This window comes from Capra hircus, chromosome 10 (genome assembly GCF_001704415.2).
Source record: "Capra hircus breed San Clemente chromosome 10, ASM170441v1, whole genome shotgun sequence".
Lineage (NCBI taxonomy): Eukaryota > Metazoa > Chordata > Mammalia > Artiodactyla > Bovidae > Capra > Capra hircus.
The window spans coordinates 82,474,853-82,495,621 of record NC_030817.1 but is presented as its reverse complement, the minus strand read 5'-3'; the positions used below and the strand labels follow the sequence as shown (position 1 = coordinate 82,495,621).

Below are 20,769 nucleotides of genomic sequence, written 5' to 3'. Positions count from 1 at the left end.
CGGTGAATATGGGAGATTAATATTCAATATCCACTCTACCCATCTTCTGCTTTCTGGCAGAAGGTGATCAGCTACAAAGAAACTGCATTTCTCAAACTCTTACATCTCAGTTTCTGGATGTGATTTAAGTTCCACAATTCCCACACATTAAACTGGGAAGGTCTAACCAAGGCAGATTCAAGGGATTAGATCTGATAGACAGAGTGCCTGAAGAACTATGGACAGAGGTTCGTGACACTGTACAGGAGGCAGGGATCAATACCATCCCCAAGGAAAAGAAATGCAAAAAGACAAAATGGCTGTCTGAGGAGGCCTTACAAATAGCTGTGAGAAGAAGAGAAGCAAAAGGCAAGGGAGAAAAGGAAAGATACACCCATTTGAATGCAGAGTTCCAAAGGATAGCAAGGAGAGATAAGAAAGCCTTCCGCAGTGATCAATGCAAAGAAATAGAGGAAAACAATAAAACGGGAAAGTCTAGAGATTTCTTTAAGAAAATCAGAGCTACCAGTGGAACATTTCATGCAAAGATGGGCACAATAAAGGACAGAAATGGTATGGACCTAACAGAAGCAGAAGATATTAAGAGGAGGTGGCAAGAATACACGGAAGAACTGTACAAAAATGATCTTCACGACCCAGATAATCATGGTGTGATCACCAACCTAGAGCCAGACATCCTGGAATGCGAAGTCAAGTGGGCCTTAGGAAGCATCACTATGAACAAAGCTAGTGGAGGTGATGGAATTCCAGTTGAGCTATTTCAAATCCTGAAAGATGATGCTGTGAAAGTGATGCACTCAATATGCCAGCAAATTTGGAAAACTCATCAGGGGCCACAGGACTGGAAAAGGTCAGTTTTCATTGCAGTTCCAAAGAAAGGCAATGCCAGAGAATGCTCAAACTACCACATTTTTGAACTCATCTTACATGCTAGTAAAGTAATGCTCAAAATTCTCTAAACCGGGCTTCAACAGGACATGAACTGTGAACTTCCAGATGTTCAAGCTGGTTTTAGAAAAGGTAGAGGAACCAGAGATCAAATTGCCAACATACATTGGAGCATCAAAAAAGCAAGAGAGTTCCAGAAAAACATCTACTTCTGCTTTACTGACTATGCCAAAGCCTTTGACTGTGTGGACCACAACAAACTATGGAAAATTCTTAAAGAGATGGGACTATCAGACCACCTGACCTGCCTCTTAAGAAATCTGTATGCAGGTCAGGAAGCAACAGTTAGACTGGACATGGAACAACTGACTGGTTCCAAATAGGAAAAGGAGTACGTCAAGGCTGTATATTGTCACCCTGCTTATTTAACTTATATGCAGAGTACATCATGAGAAACGTTGGGCTGGATGAAGCACAAGCTGGAATCAAGACGCTGCTGCTGCTGCTAAGTCGCTTCAGTTGTGTCCGACTCTGTGCGACCCCACAGACGGCAGCCCACCAGGCTCCCCCGTCCCTGGGATTCTCCAGGCAAGAACGCTGGAGTGGTTTGCCATTTCCTTCTACAATGCATGAAAGTGAAAAGTGAAAGTGAAGTAGCTCAGTTGTGTCCGACTCTTAGCGACCGCATGGACTGCAGCCTACCAGGCTCCTTCGTCCATGGGATTTTCCAGGCAAGAGGACCGGAGCGGGGTGCCACTGCCTTCTCTCTTTGCTCTATTCATAGACATTCCTGGAAAATTCAGTGTTTGTTAAAATCGTGCCACATCAGAATTGTGTTAATATGTAAAACAGAATGGGTTGGAGATATATCATCGCTAACAACTTTTCACTTACAGGAATCTTGGTGGGACATCAAGATGGCTGGGAGAAATATCAATAACCTCAGATATACAGATGACACAACCTTATGGCAGAAAGTGAAGAAAACTAAAGAGCCTCTTGACGAAAGTGAAAGAGGAGAGTGAAAAAGTTGGCTTAAAACTCAACATTCAGGAAACTAAGACCATGGCATCTGGTCCCATCACTTCATGGCAAATAGATGGGGAAACAGTGGAAATAGTGACAGACTTTATTTTGGGGGGCTCCAAAATCACTGCAGATGGCGACTGCAGCCATGAAATTAAAAGACGCTTACCTCTTAGAAGAAGTTATGACCAACCTGGACAGCATATTAAAAGCAGAGACATTACTTTGCCAACAAACATCCATCTAGTCAGATCTATGGTTTTTCCAGTAGTCATGTATACATGTGAGAGTCGGACTATAAAGAAAGCTAAGCCCCGAAGAATTGATGCTTTTGAACTGTGGTGTTGGAAAAGACTCTTGAGAGTCCCTTGGACTGCAAGGAGATCCAACCAGTCCGTCCTAAAGGAAATCAGTCCTCAATATTCATTGGAAGGACTGATGTTGAAGCTGAAACTCCAATACTTTGGCCACCTGATGCAAAGAACTGACTCACTGGAAAAGACCCTGACACTGGGAAAGATTGAAGGCAGGAGGAGAAGGGGACGACAGAGGATGGGATGGCTGGACAGCATCACCAACTCAATGGACATGAGTTTGAGTAAACTCTGGGAGTTGGTGATGGACAGGGAGGCCTGGGGTGCTGCAGTCCATGGGGTTGCAAAGAGTCAGACACTGCTGAGCTACTGAACTGAACTGATTGAATCAAGGCAGAGGGTTTGGCTACTAGCTTGTTTCTGCCACCAAACGCGTACACAAAAGTACTTCAGCCTTCCGTGGCCCGTGTCCAGCCACTACTTTTGAGAGTGTTGAGAGGCAGCATGCAGGGCATCTGTGTTGTCAGTGCAACTCTAGTAAAAGCACCTTAGTACAGAAGCCAATAATTATAGCAGCTTCTCCATGAGCCTGGAGGCAGGTGCAAAGATCGCAGCTTCCTCATTTGCTAGCTTTTGGAGTATAGCTGAGGTCAGTTCTGCTCTCTAACTTCTGATGATGTCTGTAAGCACCACTTTGAATTAAGACCCTTTATACTTAAAAAGGGGGCTTCCCTGGTGGGTCAGATGGTAAAGAATCTACCCTCAATGCAAAAGATCTGGATTCACTCCCTGGGTCAGGAAGATCCCCTGGAGAAGGGAAGGGCTACCCACTCCAGTATTCTTGCCTAGAGAATTCCATGCACAGAGGAGCCTGGTGGGCTACAATTCATGGGGTTGCAAAGAGCTGGAAACCAAGGAGCAGTATTTTCTTCTTTTACTACTTAAACATATCCACAGTGATTATTAACTTGCAATTGAATCCTGACCTATAGAGACAATAAATTAAATTCAATCCCTAGACTATACAGTAAGTAAGCCAGGAACACATAAACAGGAAAAAAAAATACAGTCCCTTATCAACCTGCATCCTTAAGTCCTAATTACTAATCTTCATAAGATAGGAGTTACACATAAAGCAACTGAAGAATACAAAACAGGGTATTAGCAAAGGATTTTGGAGCTCCTTTTAGCCAATCACTGATCAATTTTGAAAATCCTACTAATTTACGGCAGTGAGTTTGTCAATGGAAAGAACATATCTCTACTGATGCACAACCTTATGTTATTTATAAAGCAGAAAAAGTTTCATTGTATGAGAAGCAGAGATTTGAGTTAAAAGCATGATAAATATAGAAGACTAAACAGTATTAATTTTGACAATATAAACATCAAAAAATAAAAACTTCCAAGTGGTAATATAAGTATAATACACATTTAAATGATTCTACCTAAGGAAAAAGAAATTTCCAACAAACACTTATCATCTATATATAAGAACGGTAAAAAAAAAAAAGCTTAAAAGAACATGTCCCATGATCATAAATGAGCAGAAGACTTCAACAGACAGTTCTCAAAATATACATGACAAGTAACATAATGAAAACCAATCTCGCTTTAATCAAAGAAACACACCTTTTCTTTAAGGAGATTTATTGCACATTCAATTGGCAAACATATAAAGACTGATCAAATTCAGTATACATAAAACAGGCATATTTATGTATTGTTCTTAGGAGTGAAAATCCTTATTAACTTCCTGATATTAAGCAATTTCATGTCTAGGTATTTATCTAAGGAAAGATAGAATATAACTTGTGACAATGTACTTCAAAAATATAGTGAAAAATTCTGACTAGAGATAACGAACTACACGAAACTTTTTTCATGAAGTTCATCCACACAACTGAACACTGTATAGCTCCTAAAAATACTATAAACCTATATTCTGACATTGAAAAATATCTGCAAATACTCTTGACCAAAAAAAGTCACACAAAACAATAATATATTTACATAAATATATAATGGTATGTGTGTGTTAAATTTTCAAAGTTTTTACTTAAGTTGAAATCCTTCCCTTCAGGAATTTAATTGGAAAAGTCAAACAAACAAAAAAACCCAATACAAAAAATCCACATTCATTCTTATCTCCAGATCTTTCCAATTTTTTCATTTGTTTGGAATATTAGACTTTTAAATGGGTTAATTTCTCTTAGTATTCAACTTAGAGCTTAAATACCTAAATTTTTTCATAAAGTTATTACTTGCATACCCCAAAAGCAGCCTACCTGTATGCTAATAATATGTCATTTCATCTTCCTCTTTGCATATAATATCATCTAAATCTTTTACTGTTTTTCTCTTTCTCTGAAAGAATCACTACAAGAGAGCAAGAGTTCTTGGACTAGACTGTCTATCCCTGCACTAACAATGTCTAAAACAGTGTCTGGTTCTGCATGTGCCGTGCTCAGTTGCTCAGTCGTGTCTGACTCTTTGCAACCCCACGGACTGTAGCCCACCAGGCTCTGCTGTCCATAGAGATGCTCCAGGCAAGCATACTGGAGTGGGTTGCCATGCCCTCCTCCAGGGGATCTTCCCAACCCAGGGACTGAACCCAGGGTTGGGTCAATCTCCTGCATTGCAGGCAGATTCTTTACCGTGTGAGCCACCAGGGAAGCCCCTGATTCTGCAAACTAAGTGAATATTAGCTGGGTGAACAAAAGAATGGTTAACAAGTAATGATTTTTCAACAATGTTTCCTCAGACTTATGCCCATGAAACTCATCATGATTAGATCTATCAAGAAATATTCAATGATTACTACAGATCCGGTTCTATTCTAAGTGGTCAGAATACACTGCATTCAAGTACAAGGAAACGGACTATAAGGACATTAAAAAAAAATAAATGATGATCTCAGGGTTATTCCGATTTATGAAGATAAAACAGTGCAAGGAAGAATGGAGATATAAGGCAGAGCAGAACAAGGCAGTGGACAGGAGGCTAAGAATGCAAGAAAGAGATAAAACCAGTTAAGGGACGGCTTCAATAGAACAGCATGATGTGACAAGGACTGAAATGCAGGTCCAAGATCTAGCAGGAAACAGATAACGGATTTAATTCCTTTCTTAGGTCTTCTGTTCATTATCTACTTTATTCCTTTCTTAACTCCATCTTCATTGTTTAGTTTATTCAGATTAGTCAATTCATTCTTTTTTAAACAATTATTTACTGCCTGCTGTGCAAGGTGCTGTAGATACAAAAATTAAGAAGATATTGCTCATGCTGTTAAAGAGAACTAAAATAGATAATAAACTTATCTTCAAGGTTTGAGCCTGAGTGACTACAAAATTCAGGAGGGGAGGGACACAGCAAAATCTCTTAGGGCATAAGTCTGAGATATGAGCAGGATGTCACAGTAGAGATGTACAACAGTGAAACTGCGGGTAAAAGACTAGAAATTTAAAGGCAGATCAAAATAAAGATATATTTAATAGAAGTGATTGATGGTTTCAAGGTATGAGAGGGAAAGTATTCTCTAGAAGAAAAAAGTACTATCAAGACAGAACTATATTAACAGAGGGCTAAGGGCTGTTGGAGGTTACATGTGTTTAATATTTGCCTGTGTCTATTCAGAATTGTAAAAAAAAAAAAGCATTCTAAATCCTGCCTTTATCGATAAAATGAGATGCTAGAGGTGCCCTTAATATAAGTGACTGAATCTTATTTCCAGTAGCAATAAAAGTTGTAGGAATATGTACATCAATGATTCACACTCAAGGTAAGAAAGCAGTTTCAGATTTCACAAAAGAGCAAAAGGGGAAAAAAGTTTAGGTTATCTGCATTGCTGCTGCTTCCTTCCACACCACATATAAAACTAACTTAATGCAACAGAAAGAACTTGTTCAGAAATGACCATGGTCAATGAGGATCTAGGATCTGCTAATTTAATTTTGTAAATATAAAAATTTATTTTGTCTTGGTTTGAACTAGACTGAAAGAAACAAGCAAAACATTCACTAAGCATAATTAGAAAAAATAAGGTATATTTAAATAAGGGTAGGAAACAAAGATGAAGAGTGAGGTTACTAATCAAACTACACATTATACATATATGTATGTACACATATAAGCCACAAATTCAACTCTAACATTTTGGTAGAAAACATGAAGAAAATAATTGTTTTACTGAATACTAATCGTGCACATGGGCTGCCCTGGTGGCTCAGTGGTGAATACCTGCTGCCCATGCAGGAGGCAGAGGTTTGATCCCTGGGCCAGGAAGATCCTCTGGAGTAGGAAATGGCAACCTACTCCAGGATTCTTTTTTTTTTTTTTCCCACTCCAGGATTCTTGCCTGGGAAATCCCATGGACAGAGGAGCCTGGTACACTCCAGTCCACAGGGTCACAAAAGAGCTGGACATGACTTAGCAACAACAATAATCATGCACATACCAAATATATGTATTTCTTCCTAACGTGTATTATCCCTCACATTACAAATGAAGAGACAGAAGTTAAGACAAGTTAGAGAATTTACTCCAAAGATCAGAGAGCAAGTAACAACAGATCCATCATTTGAATGTAGGTCAGTTTTACTCCAAGGTGTATACTCTCATAGACTATGCTGCCTCTCTAATATTAAATATATGTACTTGAATACACAAAACATGTATACCTGTGGCGGATTCATGTCAATGTGTGTCAAGTAATTAGCCTCCAATTAAAATAAATAAATTTATACTTTAAAAAAAGCATATACAAGACACTAAAATAAACAATAGCTATATTTAATTTTGAAAAATTGAGAAACAGATGGGATTCCTGTGATTGATAACTGAATGGTATTACTGACTTCAGATGTATCTAACATATTCTTGTTGACTATCATATGAAGTTCAAGAAGTTACAAAACAATGTATATATAGATACAAGGAGTCACTCTGGTGTACAGCAGAAATTAATACATTTTAAATCAATAGTTTAATTAAAAAGAAATAAGTTATCCATCTGAAGAGAATGAAAAGAACAGGGCAAACACTAGACCCACAGGTGGCATTCAAAATACTAAAAGGCTCAAGAGACAGTGAAGGAAAAAAAAGACAAATGAACAATGACAAATATTTGACAAAGAACATGGTATGGCCTCCTCTTCTCTCTACATAAAATGTTTCATGATAAGAACATAATCACAAACCACTCAGTAAATTTTCTTTGTGGTTTAAAACACATTTGCCACTACCACAGACCACATCAGCAATGCATTCAATTTTCTTTGGAAATATAAGGCAACTCAAGTAGAAGGAAAAACTACAGATTCATTTTCTTGTTTCTTAAACTAGAGAACTTTGAGAATAAACAGCCCTTTTTCAGTTCTTTTAAAATCTCTGAATTATGTTCATTAACAAAGTTAATGACAGGACTCCTTTGGAAGGGCACAAGAGAAAGAAAAACTCTAAGACTGTTCTTCAGTAAATCTAATAAACATTTTGGCACGCAATAAGAGTAAGCAAATTACAAGTCCTGGGCCAAACTATGCCCATTGTTTTATAAGATTTCTATGGTTGAAAAAACTATGAAATTTAAGTTTCAGTATCCATAAATAAAGCTTTATAGGAATATAGTCACAGTCATTCAGTTACATATTGTCTACAGCTGCATTTGTGCTATGACAGCAGAGCCAAGTAGTTATAACCCAGACCAGATGAGCCTGCCAAGTCTAACTGGACCTTTACAGAAAAACCAGGCTAACTAATGTTAATGATGATGACAGAAATTATTTTTAAATCAGATAAAATTTTTAATTAGATAAAATTCAGAATGTCTCCTTAACCTGATTTAAGGAGAAATGAAAAAATCTATGCAGAGTCAATTACTCAACAAAAATTTACATCTATATTCAGAAGCTTTTCAAACACTAGAAAGTGAGATATATCACAAATATTTACCAGCATTAAGCTTTGCCATTTCATAATAACATCCAGCATTATTTCTAAAATGGTTTTAACTGAACATACACAATCTGTATTTTGGGTACAATAAGATATATCTTGTTTATGATTTCTATAGATTGTCTGCATGAATAATAAAAAAAATCATGAAGTGAGGCACAAAGGAAAAAATATTTTCATAATACTCACCTTTGGAAGCCCAGGTTTGGATTTGAAATTTTTGTTTCTCCTATAGAGACAAATCTTACATTAGAAGAAAAAAAAAAAAAAACATCGAAAAGATGAATTTCAAGTTCTCTACAAAAAGAACATTATATACACACTTCCAAGTTATAGGTCCTTTAAATGAAAACACTGTCTAATTCAACTAAGCAGGCACCTTTGGGAAGGAAGGATAAGCAAAGTAAAGACATGCCTGCTCCATAATACAGGTACAAACAGACTGAGCTTGATGATCAGTAACATAATGTAGATTCAAAGCTCAAGTTTCATTTTCTTTTGGACCCTAAGAGGGCTCTGCATTCTTAACTTACAGAGGCCTTGTTTCTGTCATTTTAAACTTAAAAAGATGCCTAATTTCGTGAATTATTAAAATGTACTTTTCACTAAGACTTATGATCTTCCATTTTCAGAAACTATAAATTCTGCTCTGCTCTTCCTTATTCATAATTGAATATCACACTTCGATCAAACCTTTTTTTTTTTCAATGGCTACAAAAAAGGAATAAAACCCAGTGCTTATGAACATGGGCTGGGGAATCAGGAAGACCTGGGCTTGTTGAATCTGAGCTCTATCACCTACCAAGGTATGATTTTAATCTCTTTAAAACTTGGTTTCATTATGTAACAGTGTAAAATGATATCAACCTCACAGAGTTGCTATGAGGATTAAATGAGTTTATTCACAATTCTAGAATGTAGCATGACATATAAATTGAGCCTATTAACACTGTTAAGAGATGATTTAGGGATTAAGAAATATAATCCAGTCACACTTCTAGCTAATGATCAAAAAATATCCTTTGGAAGTGATTTAAATATATTGAAATGGGTAGGTAAGAACTTTTTACTGGTCTACCATGCATGGTTAATACCTATACCCTGAAACCAGTTCTACATCAGGTAAGGAGAAACAGCAGGTTTGGCAAGTATTATGTATCACCATACAGGTGCCCCTGGAACAACACGAGTTTAGACTGTAAGGGTCCAGTTACACATGGAATTCTTTCAACATGAACTACAACCGTACTACTTGATCTGAGATTGGCTGAATCTGTGGATGTGGAATCACAGATACTGAGGAGCAGTGGATATGGAGGGCTGACTATAAGAAACACACAAATTTTCCATTGTGTAGAAGGCTGGCATCTCTAACCCATGCAGTGCTGAATGGTCAATTGTATGTGGTCCCATTCACCATTTCGTAAGAGATTTACCTGCCCAACTTGTTAAGACTGCCAGAATTAAAGGGCAACTGCAGTTAAAAACTAGGAATCTTAAAAAAAGCTAACAGTATTTGCTCTCTCTGGATGTAGAGTCTATAAAAGAGCAATAAAGAATCATCTCCATAAGTATATTCAGTCATGATCTCCTAGTAAGATGAAAACAAATAAACAAATACCAGCTTTATAATACACGAGACTGTCACAGTTCTAAATTCTGACTACTTTTTAATCTTGTTTCACTTAAAATTCCACTCATGAAAATAATGCTTCACAATTACCTCTCTTCTTTTTTAGCCAGAAAATTTAAATCAGTTATAAAAAAGGCAAGCGATATTGTTGATCAATACTAACGTGAGAATCCCATGGGCTCTCTCCAAGAGTTTGCTGCTAGCTGAATTAGCGAATATCCCATCTTTATCAAGCAAGGAGGTATTACTTGATAGTTTACTCTGGCGAATCCCAGTTCTGCCATTCCAGGCAAAATCAAATGTTTCACTGTAAAAATTAAATATAATACAATTTCCTTAATTGAGACATCCCTAACATTCCAGAAACTTCTTTTAAAAGTTAAACAAAGCTTTAAACACTGAAGTTAAAACTTAACTTTACTTTAAAAACTAAAACAAAGCTTTAAATACTAAAATTAAAATTTAGAAAAAATGCTAAACCAGCAGAAAACGGTTCTATCAAAGAGATTACTGATCAATTTGGGCTAATCTTTTAGTCTCCCAGAACCAAATATTTCTAGGATTCTACCACATTCACATTCAAAAGTACATGATGAGCACACCATATAGCTAAATGCACCATTTAACAATCAGTAAATCATATAATGTATTATAAGATACTGGCATGTCTTTTGTCTTTGTTTCAGGTCCAAAATCCCCATCCTTTAAAAAGTATATATTAGCCCAAGTGTAACCACTTCTTTGAGTTTTACTTCTTTTCTGAGAATATTCAATGTACATAAAATAGAAATAGAAACTGTTTGCTTTTTTCCCTGTTAACTGTCTTTCATTAGTTTAATTTACAGGCCTATAGCCATTGAACCTAAGAAGGCAGAGGACAGTTTCATACCATAAAATTTGATGTATATAACATTATCAAAACAATAAAACTATAGAAATGAAGAACAGGTTAGTGGTTGCTAGAGACAGGAAGGGACATGGAAGAAAAAGAAGAATACAAATAAGCAGTATGAATAAATTCGTTTATGATGATGAAAGAGTTCTGCAGGCTGACTGTGGTGCTGGTTACACAAACCTATGTTGCTGTTGTTTAGTCACTGAGTGGTGTCTGACTCTACTGTGACCCCATGGACTATAGCCCACCAGGCTCCTCTGTCAGGGGATTTGCCAGGCAAGAATACTGGAGTGGGTTGCTGTTTCCTTCTCTAGGGGATCTTCCCGCCCCAGGGATTGAACCCATGTTTTCTGCATTGGCTGGTGGATTCTTTACCACTGAGCCACCAGGGAGATAAAATTGCAAAGAAACTACATATATACAAACACAGATTTATTTTAAATGGTGAAAACTATAGTCTATAGTCTAGTTAATAGTAATGAAACAATGTAATTTTCCTGGTTTTGACAATGTACTACTACTATATAAGATTCTTTTAAGGAAAACTGAATGAAGAGTACATAGGACTCTGTAAACTATATTTCCTTTGTACTCTTTTTGAAACTATTTAAAAATGGAATATAACTTAAAATATTTATTTTCCCATTAGTTCTTTACTTAAATTATACCACTTTTTAGATAGCCAGGACAATATCTTCAAAATCTTTTAATAGCTTTGTTCTATCCTCCTGGTCAAGTTTCTAATGAAGAACGACAGAAAATAATCAAACATAAAAAACTTTACCTATAAAAATTTTCATCAATACCAAAAAATTAGAAACAACCTAAATAGCTAACAATTGGAAATCATGTCCTAACCACACCAATGGGAGTCTATAAGGTCATTAAAAATCATGTCACAGAATAGTTATTTAATGATATAAAAAATTGTCTGCATATATTATCAAATCTAAATAAAGTATTGCTACATGGTATGGTTTTGTTTAAGACAATTATATTTATACATATGGAAAGAAGAATACATACAAGAAAAATTTTATGGGCAAAGTAGACATTTGCTCAAACAAGATATATGAATCATCAAAAAAGATATACAAATCACCAATAAGCACATAAAAAGATGCTGAACATGATTAGGTATCAGGGAAATACAAACCAAAACTACAAGGAGATACTACTTTAATTCCATTAAGACAGGCAATAACAAAACAACAAGGATGTGGAGAAATTGGAACCTTTATCCATTACTAGTGGGAAGGTTTTTTTTGTTTTTTTTTAAGTCTCTCAGTCGTGTCTGACTCTTTGCGACCCCATGGACAGTGGAGCCTACTAGCCACTAGGACAGCTCCACTGTCCATGGGATTTTCTAGGCAAGAATACTGGAGTGGGCTGCCATTTCCTTCTCCAGGGGATCTTCCCAACCCAGGGACTGAACCCGGGTCTCCTGCATTGCAGAGACACTTTAACATCTGAGCCAAAGACTACCTCAATTCTCAGTCCTAGATCACCACCAAATTGGTTGGTCCCCTCTTACATTTATGACTCACTAATTAGGAATATTCCATAGGTAAGATCCAAAACCTCTACTCAGTATATACAAGCTAATAATTTCATGACTCATTTGATTTTCTAAGTATCTATTTTTTTATCTTCTCCATCTTCTCATCAATTTTCTCTAAAATATGTCTAAAATAAACTCAACAATACAACAAATATGAGCTGGAAGGATTTCCTGTTAAGGCTGCTAGCTGGCCTTATCCTGATAACATTACTTCAGTGCCAAATATCTTTCTTTATTGTATGCAAAGGAAAAGAATCAAGCTAGTGTGATCAATTTCTCCATGAAGAAGGGTCTCATAAATGAGCTTATACACACATCTTTATGATATTAGATTGTCTTTCCATGAGTCCCTAAATTCAGTTAGTTGCTTGAACCCAGAATGATTAATCTTAAACCAAAATATCAGACTATTTCAACTAATGTATAAAAACAGAAGCCCATACAGATCACCTCAGACATCCAAAACTGAAAGCAGTACAAAGAAACACAAACTTGGGAATTCCCTGGTGGTCCAGTGGTTAGGATATTGCACTTTCACTGTGGTGGCCCAGGTTCAGTTCCTAGTTGGGGAATTAAGGTCCCACAAGCCACACACAGCAGTCAAAAAAAAAAAAAAAAAAGGAAAGAAAGAAAGTCCACAAATTAGGAATTAGGAAATTTATAACCATTAAATTGCTTTGGGAAATACAACAAGTCACAGTTCCTTTTTTATATGCAAATCAAGAAAATGAGATCCTTAAGTTAGGGATCTCTAATGACCAGGGTAAGAACACTGCCAGTATACTGAAATAAAGCTACACAGGATCACCAGATTTATGATTTCACTTGTTCTTGAGTAAAATCTAACATGCACATATAATGGCGATTTTTGTCAGCAGCCAACTGTCATACATACACTACAAAGATAGAAAGTCATTCAATCATTCAATTTGCTGGCATTAAAGATAAGTAGAGTTGAGGTCAGATACCTGGGCTGTGAAAGTTCTTGTAGGTTAAAACAGTGAACCAAGACTTCTTGTTATAAGTGATAAAGAGTTGTAAAAAAGTTGTGGAGCAGAGAAGCGACAATATACATTAGAAAGACATAGTAAATCAAAATGGAAAACCTGATCAATGAAGTTAAACCATAATTCTAAATACTAAATAGATCATCCTAATTTTAGTGTCTTACCAGGGCACTAAGAAGCTCAATTCTCTTGATGTTCAAAATGTACACAGAAAACTTTAGATACTAAACAATGTTCTTTTGCTCATTTAAAGTATAATCTTTATAAAATAGTATGTGCAAAGGAAACAGTTTTATTTACAAACTCAGAAAATTACTTGTACTTGTTACTTTCAGATTTTACTCAAGAATTCTTCTTGAAAATGGTAAAGGTAAGCTGTGGTTACCACATTCATCAAGAAAAGATACTGGAATATTTAAATGTGGCAAAAGTTTAAAGAAAAGGTTTCAGATGGTTTGATATAAATCAAATTACTCAGTTATTACTTACCAGTAAGATTTCTCCATGGAAAGAAGCAGAAAACCCATTACTTTTGCAAAAGATATGAAATGCCAGAAAAGTCTCAGAAATGAAAACATATGAACTCATTTTTAATCATTCTGGGGAAACTTTTTTTAATTGCACAACCATTTTACCAGAAGCAATCTTAGATAATATACCCTATTGTTAACTCTAACCTTATTACACTTTTTATAAAAGTTTTAAGAAGGTTTTTTAAAAGGTCTGATTTTCTTCATATTTTTAAAGCCCCAAAAGTATTATTACTAAGAACTCGAGCTATTTCTTCTGTACTTCCTTGAAAACGTAAACCAAAAATACTTACTGTTGGTTTTTTTCATTTAGAGTATTCATGCCCTGGAGATCAGAAAGAGGTGTTCTGGGATTTTTCCGAGTTATACCTAGTGCATAGAAAGCAAAAATTTTCAATCAGTGCTATCAGAAACTAAAGACAAAACAGTTTTTCTAAGAGCAAATGAAATTAATATACTTAAATAGCAAATACTGCTAAACATATCAGAAACATCTACACTTGATCTTAGCCAAAAGGCTGAGAAGCGATATCAAAAACATCTAAATAAAAATATGAACCAAGTACCATGACTGTTACTTCTAAATTTTAGTCAACAATGAAACCAATTAGGGAATTTAATAATAAATTCTTTAAATTCTTCTCTCATTTAAATATATTTAGGAAATCCAAGGGTAACTGGGCTAAAGGCCTAGAAGTACACAAGTTCTTTTCTTAATATTAAATATTTAATCATTTCATGTTAAAAAAATTCTTAATTTATTTGCATCACTTTTCAGCAATAGTATATTGATGACATGAATTGTAGATTTTACAAATCGATTAATCTTATAAAGACACTGAGAATCAAAGATGATAAACTGCTTCCTCAGAAATAACAGTATTTTTTAAACAAAAACTCTAATTTAAAAAATAAGCAGAAGATTTGAATAGACATTTTTCCCAAAGAAGATGCACAGATGGCTCACAAGCACATAAAAAGATGCTCGACTTCATTAATCACCAGGGAAATGCAAATCAAAACCAAAATGAGACATCACTTCACACCAGTCAGAAAGGCTATCATTAAAAAACACAAATAATAAGTGCTGGCAAGGATGTGGAGAAAGGAAATGCTCATACACTACTGATGGGGATATAAATTGGTGCAGCCACTGTGAAAACAGTATGGAGGTTTCTCAAAAAATTAAAATGGAACTACTATATGATCCAGCAATTCCACTCCTGGATACACATCTGGAACAAATGAAAATGCTTATTTGAAAAGACACATGCACTCAATGTCCACAGTAGCCCTGTTTATAACAGCTAAGTAATGGAAGCAACCCACGTGCCTATCAGCCAACAACTGGAATAAGAAGATGCGGTGTGTGTGTATGTACACACACACACACACACACACACACAGGCATATTACTCAGATACTAAAAAATATAAAATACTGCCATCTGCAGCAGTGGAGAGACCTAGAAAATATTATGCTTAGTGAAGTAAGTCAGACAGAGAAAGACAAATCCTATATATGACTTATATGTGGAATCTAAAAAAAAAATACCAATGAGTATATATGCAAAACAGCAACAGACTCACAGATACAGAAAACAAACTTGTAGTTACCACACAGGAGAGGGAAGATGGAAGGGACACAATAGGGATATAGGATTAAGAGACAGAGATTACTATATATAAAATAGTAAAAGTATTTCTACTTGAGATAAAAATCTTGTATGTGGAAAATACTAAGAGATTCACAAAACAATATTAGGACTACTATTAAATAAGTTCAGCAAAATTACAAGATATAAGATCACCATTCAAAAATCCACTTTGTTTCTATACAATAGCAACTAACAATTGGAAATGAAATTAAGAAAACAATTCCATTAATTATAGCATTAAAATAATATAAAAGGAATAAGTTGAACAAAAAAAAACAATAATTTTAAAAGGAAACCTAAATAAATGGAAAGCCATCTGTGCTCATGGATTGGAAAACTTAGTACTGTTTTAAGATCGCAATGTTCCTGAATTCATTTACAGATCAATGCAATCTCTATTAAAATTCCAGCTGTTTTTTTTTTTTTTACTAAAATGAATAAGCTGACCCTAAAATTGATATGGAAATGCAAATGGCCCAGAATAGCAAAACTAATGTTGAAAAAAGAGAACATAGTTGGAGGACTCATACTTTCTGAATGCAAAACTTACTATAAACATATAGTAACTGAGACAGTATGGTACCAGTATAAAGATAGGCAGATCAATGGAAAGGAACCGAGAGTACAGAAATAAACCTTTACATTTATGATCAAATGAAATTTGACAAAGGTGCCAAGACAATTCAGTGAGAAAAGAATAATCTTTCAACATAAACTGAGAAAACTAGACAACCACATGGAAAAGAATGAAGTTGGTGATCCAGTGGCTAAGACTTTGCCTTCCAATGCAGAAGGCAGGGGTTTGATCCCTTGTGGGGAAGCTAAGATCCCACATGCCTCATGGCCAAAAATTCAAAACATAAACAACAGAAGCAATACTGTAGCAAAGACTTCTAAAACAGTCCACATCAAAAAAAAAAAAAAAAAACAAGAATGAACTTGGATCAAAGACCAAAATATAAATGGTCAAAGTACAAAACTCTTAAAACGTGGGAGTAAATATTTCTGACTTGGATTAGGCAGTAGTTCTATAGCTATGACATCAAAAGAATAAGCAACCAGAGAGAAAAAACTGATAAACAAGGAGTTATCAAAATCTAAAACTTTGGGGTTTCAAAGGATTCTATATCAAGAAAGTGAAAAGGCAATCCATAGAATGGTAGAAAATGGCAAATCAAATATCTGATGAGAAACTTGAATCTAGAATATTAAAAGAACTTTCACAACTGAATAATATTAAGACAACCCAATTCTTAAAAGAACAAAGGATATGAATAGGCATTTATCCAAAGATGACAAGCAAACAGCTAATAAGTACATAAAAAGATGTTCAGTATGATTAGTCACCAGAGAAATGAAATTAAAACCACGAGACTACTTCACACCCCCTGTGCGTACGGTCTAAGTAAGTTACTGCAGACGTGTCCGACTCTTTGCAACCCCATGGAGCCAACCAGGCTCCTCTATCTGTAGGATTTTCTAAACAAGAGTACTGGAGTGGGTTGCCATCTCCTTCTCGTCACACCCGCTAACATGACTATAACAAAAATGGCAGATGAATGTTGGCAAGGACATGTAAAAGCTGGAACCTTGCATGCACGCCTATGCAAGTGCTGTATGCGCAACCATCTGCCTCTGCGACCCCAGGGACTGAAGCCCACCAGGCTCCTCTGTCCATGGGATTCTCTAGGCAAGAGTACTGGAGTGTGGTGCCGTTTCCTCCTCCAGGGCATCTTCCCCACTCTGGGATCGAACCCACATCTCCTGTGTCTCCTGCACTGCTAGGTGGACTCTACCACTGCACCACCTGGGAAGTCCTTCATGAATACACTGCTGAATGTGAAATGACAGTTAGTTTAGAAAACAGCTAGCAATTCAAGAAAAAATTAAACAAGAGTTACCATTTGACCCAGAAATTCCACTACTAAGTATACATCCAGGAGAACTGAAGAGGTAACATCTATACCCATATAAAAATGTTACTGGAAAACATATGTCTTGGGATCAACAAATTCAGTTAGAACTTTGAACAACTTTATTTTCTTACATATTTGAATGCATTGATTTCATTTCACTTATTCAGTTCCTAAGCTGTAGATACCAATTATCCTTAAGACAAATTATACTTTTCTATTCTCCATGCCCATTCTTTTCTCCTGCATATTGACACATAATTACCTCAGGCCTTTCCTTAATACTACTAACGCAATTTTCAATTATGTGTCCTCTACTTATTGAGATCACATAGTTGTTGATTTATGCCTCTGCTTTTAGCTCAAAACCTGTTTCGATATCATTCTGATTATTTCATAGTCTTAAATTTGTGCTGCTTTACTGGATTCGTGTTCTTAAATTCTTCTTAAACTGTAAACTGCTCATAGGGAATTTTCTTCCCTTTTTTGGAGTATCTTCCTTGTAAACACAATAGGGTGTTTCTTTTGTGCGCATTTCTTTTATGATATCATTTAAACTTTTTGAAAAACCCCTTGTGAGACTCTAAATGGTGATGTAAATCTATTCATACTTTTATTAATTTAAAATCATAGTACTTATTTCTCATATTTTGTTTCACATTTATTTCACTCTTTAAACTCATTTTTTTCCCAATAGATGAAGGTTTCTTGTGCTACTTTAAAAGATAAAGATTCAGGGAAATCCGTGATGGTCCAGTAGTTAGGACTCTGGGTTTTTGCTGTGGAAGGCAAGGATTCAACCCCCAATCAGGGAACTAAGGTTCCATGAACAGTGCAGAGTGTCCCACTCCCCCACAAAAACTCAACTTTTGTTATTACTGTGTTTGTCTGTAAGGCAGACCTTCATGTTTGTTTACCCATATTGATTTCCAAAATTTGATAAATAGCTGTATTTTACCAACTCAATAAAAACAGCTCCCTGACATACCTCCAGGCTTCATCAAAATATATACTAGCATACCTTGTATGTGTTTCTGTCGACCATTTTCAAACAGGAATTCTAATCATATAACATTTTTAGAATATTTTAAATTATGTTAGTGCAAGTCTCTGTATAGGGCAATAGCCAAAGGGCTTTGGCATTCATTATCACATTTGAGTCTCGCACTGCCCCTGTGCAGAGAGACTACCTTTCAGAGAAGGAAACTGAAGCTCTGAGAAACACCTTCCACACACAGTAACACAAGGGCTAAGTGGCAGAGCCAGAATTTGGGCCTAGTCCTGCCTGACTTCAAATGCCAGGCTGCTTCTCATCTCTCTTTGAGAGTAATATGAAGGTCCCTACATCATAAACTATGTGCCCTGCCACAAACCTCAGGTCTTCCAAGATCTGGAGCCTTCCTCAATATTAGGCGAGCAGGCTGCTGGTTCCCACTCTGATCTGGAGGAAGTCCTTATGAATAAGGTGTGGACATTTCCTGGGGTTTCTATATTTTTATTTTTAATATTCTTAATTCCATGAAAAATAGTCTTTTCTACATATCTATAATTTATGTCAGGCTTCATGATAAGCAATTAATCTTTTAAATTGTGGCAAAATTTACACACTGTAAAACATATTCATTGTAAGCATATAGTTGGTCAAGTATAGGGAAAAACTGCAACTGAAGAAGATATACTGAGTGACTAATAAAGCTGGCAGTCTTTAAAGAGCCTAGGGATCATTCATATATCTTCTTTTCTAAGTGTATGCTTAAACCTCTTGACTGTTTTTAATTGAACTGTTTCTCTTATTGCAGTTTTTCCATATTTTATCTTTGAGTCCATTATCAGTTATGTATTATAAATTATTATGAACATTGTTTCTCAGGCTGTGAGATGCTTTTTCTTTTAACAATATCTTGAAAGTTTTCAATTTTGATGAACTTCAATAATTAATATCAGTTTTTTTTCTTTTATACTTCATGCTCTTATGTTCCATCTAATAAATTTTGTCCCAAGACTGCAAAGATCTTCTCTCAGGTTTTCTTCTGTAAATTTAACATTTTATTCTTTGCAAAGAGCTGTATGACCCATTTCAGGTTAATGTTTATGTATAATATAAGGTAAGGATCAAAGTTCTCTTGAACATTCTATCTGCCATGAAGTGATGGGTTTGGATGCCAAGATCTTAGTTTTTTGACTGTTGAATTTTAAGCCAGCTTTTTCACGCTCCTCTTTCACTTTCATTAAGAGGCTCTTTAGTTCTTCTTCATTTTCTGCCATAAGGGTGGTGTCATCTGCATATCTGAGGTTATTGATACTTCTCCCGGCAATCTTGATTTCAGCTTGTGCTTCATCCACCCCAGCTTTTCTTGTAACATTGTCTAATTTTGGTTTTAGAGTAATTATATAGGCCTCAAGATACGATTCGTATAGTATTCCTTGCTCCTTTGTTTTCTGGAATAGCTGAGCAGAACTGGTATTATTCTTTTCTTAAACGTTTTCAAAATAAAACTGGTTATCCAAACTATTTGAGTTTGGACTTTTCTGTTTCCATGTGTGGGAAGATTTTACTCATGAATCCAATCACTGATAGAAGACTAAATAAATTCTCTATTTTTTCTTGGATCAATTTTGATAACTTGTTAACATTCAAGGCATTTATATATTTCATCTAAGCTGCTGAATATTCTTCCATAAATATTCATTATCTCTCCTCAATCTTTTGATGTCTATACCATATGTAAATGTCTCATTCATTTCAAATAACAGTATTTTTGTCTTCTCTCATATTTCTTGATCAGAATGGCTAGAACTACACTGTCCAGGTACAGTAGCCACCAGCAATATGTGGCCATTCAAATTTAAGCTGATTTAATTAAATTTCAGTTTTAAATTAAAAAAAAAAAAACTTCAGGTGTTTAATAACAAAATGTGGCTAATGGTTACAGTTTTGAAGAGCATAGCTGGAGAACATTTTCATCCTCACAGAAAGTTCTACTGATCAGTACTGGAACTCAAGCTTTATTAATTTCAAAAATTGATCTTTTGGTTTCCACTGATTTTCTCTAATGCTGTCGGCTTTCTATTCAGTGGTTTTAGTTCCTTTACTTCCTTCTACTTATTTTGGGTTTAATATGCTCTTCTTTTTGTAGCTTCATAAAGTAAACGCTTAGATCACTGATTTTTAACCTTATTTCTTTTCTTAGATAAGGATTTAAAGCTATCAGTTTTCTTCAAAGCACTCTAGTTGCATTACACAATAAATTATATACATTATAAATTGCTGGTCCCTCATCTTGTTCATGAACACTAGTCTCTTATATCCCAAGAAGGTCAGAAGTATGGGTTTAAATTGAAGTAACATTCTATCACACCCTCCCTCATTCTTTCTTTTCCCAGCATCTTATT

The 20,769-nt window shown here is 35.5% G+C and overlaps 1 protein-coding gene across 7 annotated transcripts in view; it reads right to left on the bottom strand.

Moving 5' to 3' along the window:
* Positions 1-20,769, bottom strand: part of MYO9A (myosin IXA) — a 241,476-nt gene that overhangs the window by 81,429 nt on the left and 139,278 nt on the right. For all 7 annotated transcript variants that reach the window (XM_018053556.1, XM_018053558.1, XM_018053557.1 and 4 more), the window contains 3 exons: positions 14,100-14,175; positions 9,977-10,120; positions 8,370-8,409 (listed from right to left, as the gene is read on the bottom strand). In XM_018053556.1, the coding sequence (XP_017909045.1) occupies positions 8,370-8,409; positions 9,977-10,120; positions 14,100-14,175 (260 nt within the window). The remainder of the gene's footprint in view (positions 1-8,369; positions 8,410-9,976; positions 10,121-14,099; positions 14,176-20,769) is intronic.